The sequence below is a fragment of the Camelina sativa genome, chromosome 7 (genome assembly GCF_000633955.1).
Source record: "Camelina sativa cultivar DH55 chromosome 7, Cs, whole genome shotgun sequence".
NCBI classification, from domain to species: Eukaryota; Viridiplantae; Streptophyta; class Magnoliopsida; order Brassicales; family Brassicaceae; genus Camelina; species Camelina sativa.
Genome location: NC_025691.1, coordinates 533,272 through 535,570, shown reverse-complemented (window position 1 = coordinate 535,570; position 2,299 = coordinate 533,272). Strand labels below are relative to the sequence as shown.

Below are 2,299 nucleotides of genomic sequence, written 5' to 3'. Positions count from 1 at the left end.
TATCTAAAAGATACCCACACGTGTTTTGAGACTATTGAATTACATATTCTTTTGTTAAAGTATGATGGAAATTTTACGGCTATTTTGCTAATTGCTATTGTCTTATCTACGTATGCATACAAAACTTTGACATATAATCCTGATCAATCCCTCTAATTTTAAGACAAGGTACCAGTTTAAAAAAATATAATGTATAGATTAATATTTTAAAAACTGTAACTATAGCATCTAGCTAGTAAAACAAGGACGAGCCAGGTTGAACTGGTTAGTATCTCTCGACTGTTGATGAGCCACGACTCCTGTTTCAACATAGACCAACGTGGCTCCTTCTATCACTTGAATACCTGATACGTGTCGGCCATCTCCTTAGGCCCCCATCTCTCCCCTATTCATATAAGTATTGAATACCAAATCAGTCACTTTTTGTGGTGTCGTCACTTTACCCCTCTTTAATACCTCTTGACTCTAAGGGTTAAGTGAAGTGAGTGAAACTTAACAATCGCGGGAGAGAATGGGAAGAGCGCCGTGCTGTGAGAAGGTAGGAATGAAAAAAGGGCGGTGGACGGCGGAGGAAGACCAGATTCTCTCCGACTACATTCAGTCTAACGGCGAAGGCTCGTGGCGTTCTCTTCCCAAAAATGCCGGTAAATTATTTCTATACTCTCTCTCGAGTCTCGATCGCAGGCATGCATTATAAGAGAATTCCTTTTTTTTTTTTTCTTAAAACTTAGTATATATATATATATATATATATAAAAGAGAAGTTAATCAATCTCTGCATAAATTTTAACAAAAAAAAAATCTCTAGGTTCATTTCTACAATTAATATAAAGTTGTCGTAATCGTAGATTGTACTTGATGAATAGTTCGTCAAGGCATATTAATTTGATTTTAACAAATTAGAAAAGGTAAAATTTTTGGTTCGATGATATAAAAATAAAAATAAAAATGGTATATTTGACATTTATAAAATTTGAAGTTTTTACTCATAATCAATTTCAAATTTTCAATGAACTAAAAACTCAAATCTTTACGTATCGGGTGTTGACTGTAGGAGGTGTGAACAAGAAATTTCTGTATTATAAAACAAGTATTTAGATGTATCATCGTTTCATTTTCTGCAGCTAATGTAGAATGATCTGTTCTGTTTTGCTAGTTGTTGATAAAACTGACGATTGAACTATCAATCGAAAAAATATATTTTTTTTAAAACTATTTTCCTATCCAACAATATTGGGATCGTAATATTCTAAGAATATTATGCAACTGTGTGGTCATATACCAAACTTATTTTCTTGATCTCGGATATTATGCACTCTAACTTCACAAAAAAAACAAAACAGCTCTCTATACATGGAGAAGATAAAAAATGAAGAATCGTTGACTAAAATTTCTTATGCGTTAATATCTGACGTGGTTTTTTTTTTTTTTTTTTGAATTTGAGTAAATTTTTTAAACAGGGCTAAAGAGATGTGGAAAGAGCTGTAGATTGAGATGGATTAACTATTTGAGATCAGACCTCAAGAGAGGAAACATAACTCCCCAAGAAGATGACCTCATTGTTAAGTTGCATTCCACTTTGGGAAGCAGGTAACTTTTATTTATGTCTATATCGTACTTTGAAATAAATGAGGTTCTAAACTTTAATAAAAACATGTATATGATAATATGTTAACGCTAAAATGCAGGTGGTCAATAATTGCAAGCAATCTACCGGGAAGGACAGACAACGAAATCAAAAACTATTGGAATTCACATCTCAGCCGTAAACTCCACGGTAACTTCAGGAAACCAACTGTCACTGATGTCGTCGAGAATGCTCCTCTGCCTCCGAAGCGTAAACCCGGAAGAACCAGCAGATCAGCCATGAAGCCCAAATTCATCCCAACCTCTAAAAACCCTAAGTTCGTAATAAAGACAAACACAAACGAAATGGTTTTGCCAACTACAACAATAGAGATCAATGGAGAGGGAGACAAAGAAGACGCATTAATGGATTTGTCAAGTAGGAGCATCAGTGGAGCCAAGGAACCTGGTTTAGGACCATGTGGCTATGGAGACGATGGTTATTGTACCACAAGCATTAATGGCGACGATGGAGGTTTGTGTATCAATGACGACATATTCGATGCTTGTTTTCCACTGAACGAGCCTGATGCTGTCCACGTGTCCTCATTTGAGTCGAACAACGTAGAAAACTCCGAGCCATACGGAAGCAGCTCCGCCTCCGCTGGGCACGAAAATATCGAATCGATGGCTGATGACTTCATTGACTGGGACCTTGTATGGAGAGAAGGTG

At 36.1% G+C, this 2,299-nt stretch overlaps 1 protein-coding gene across 1 annotated transcript in view; it reads left to right on the top strand.

Annotated features, from left to right (window-relative positions):
• LOC104699626 (transcription factor MYB12-like) overlaps window positions 426-2,299 on the top strand; it is a 3,613-nt gene continuing 1,739 nt past the window's right edge. Inside the window, exons 1-3 of the mRNA XM_010414966.2 lie at window positions 426-644; window positions 1,461-1,590; window positions 1,689-2,296. Coding sequence (XP_010413268.1) covers window positions 512-644; window positions 1,461-1,590; window positions 1,689-2,296 — 871 coding nt within the window. The 5' untranslated portion in view covers window positions 426-511. The remainder of the gene's footprint in view (window positions 645-1,460; window positions 1,591-1,688; window positions 2,297-2,299) is intronic.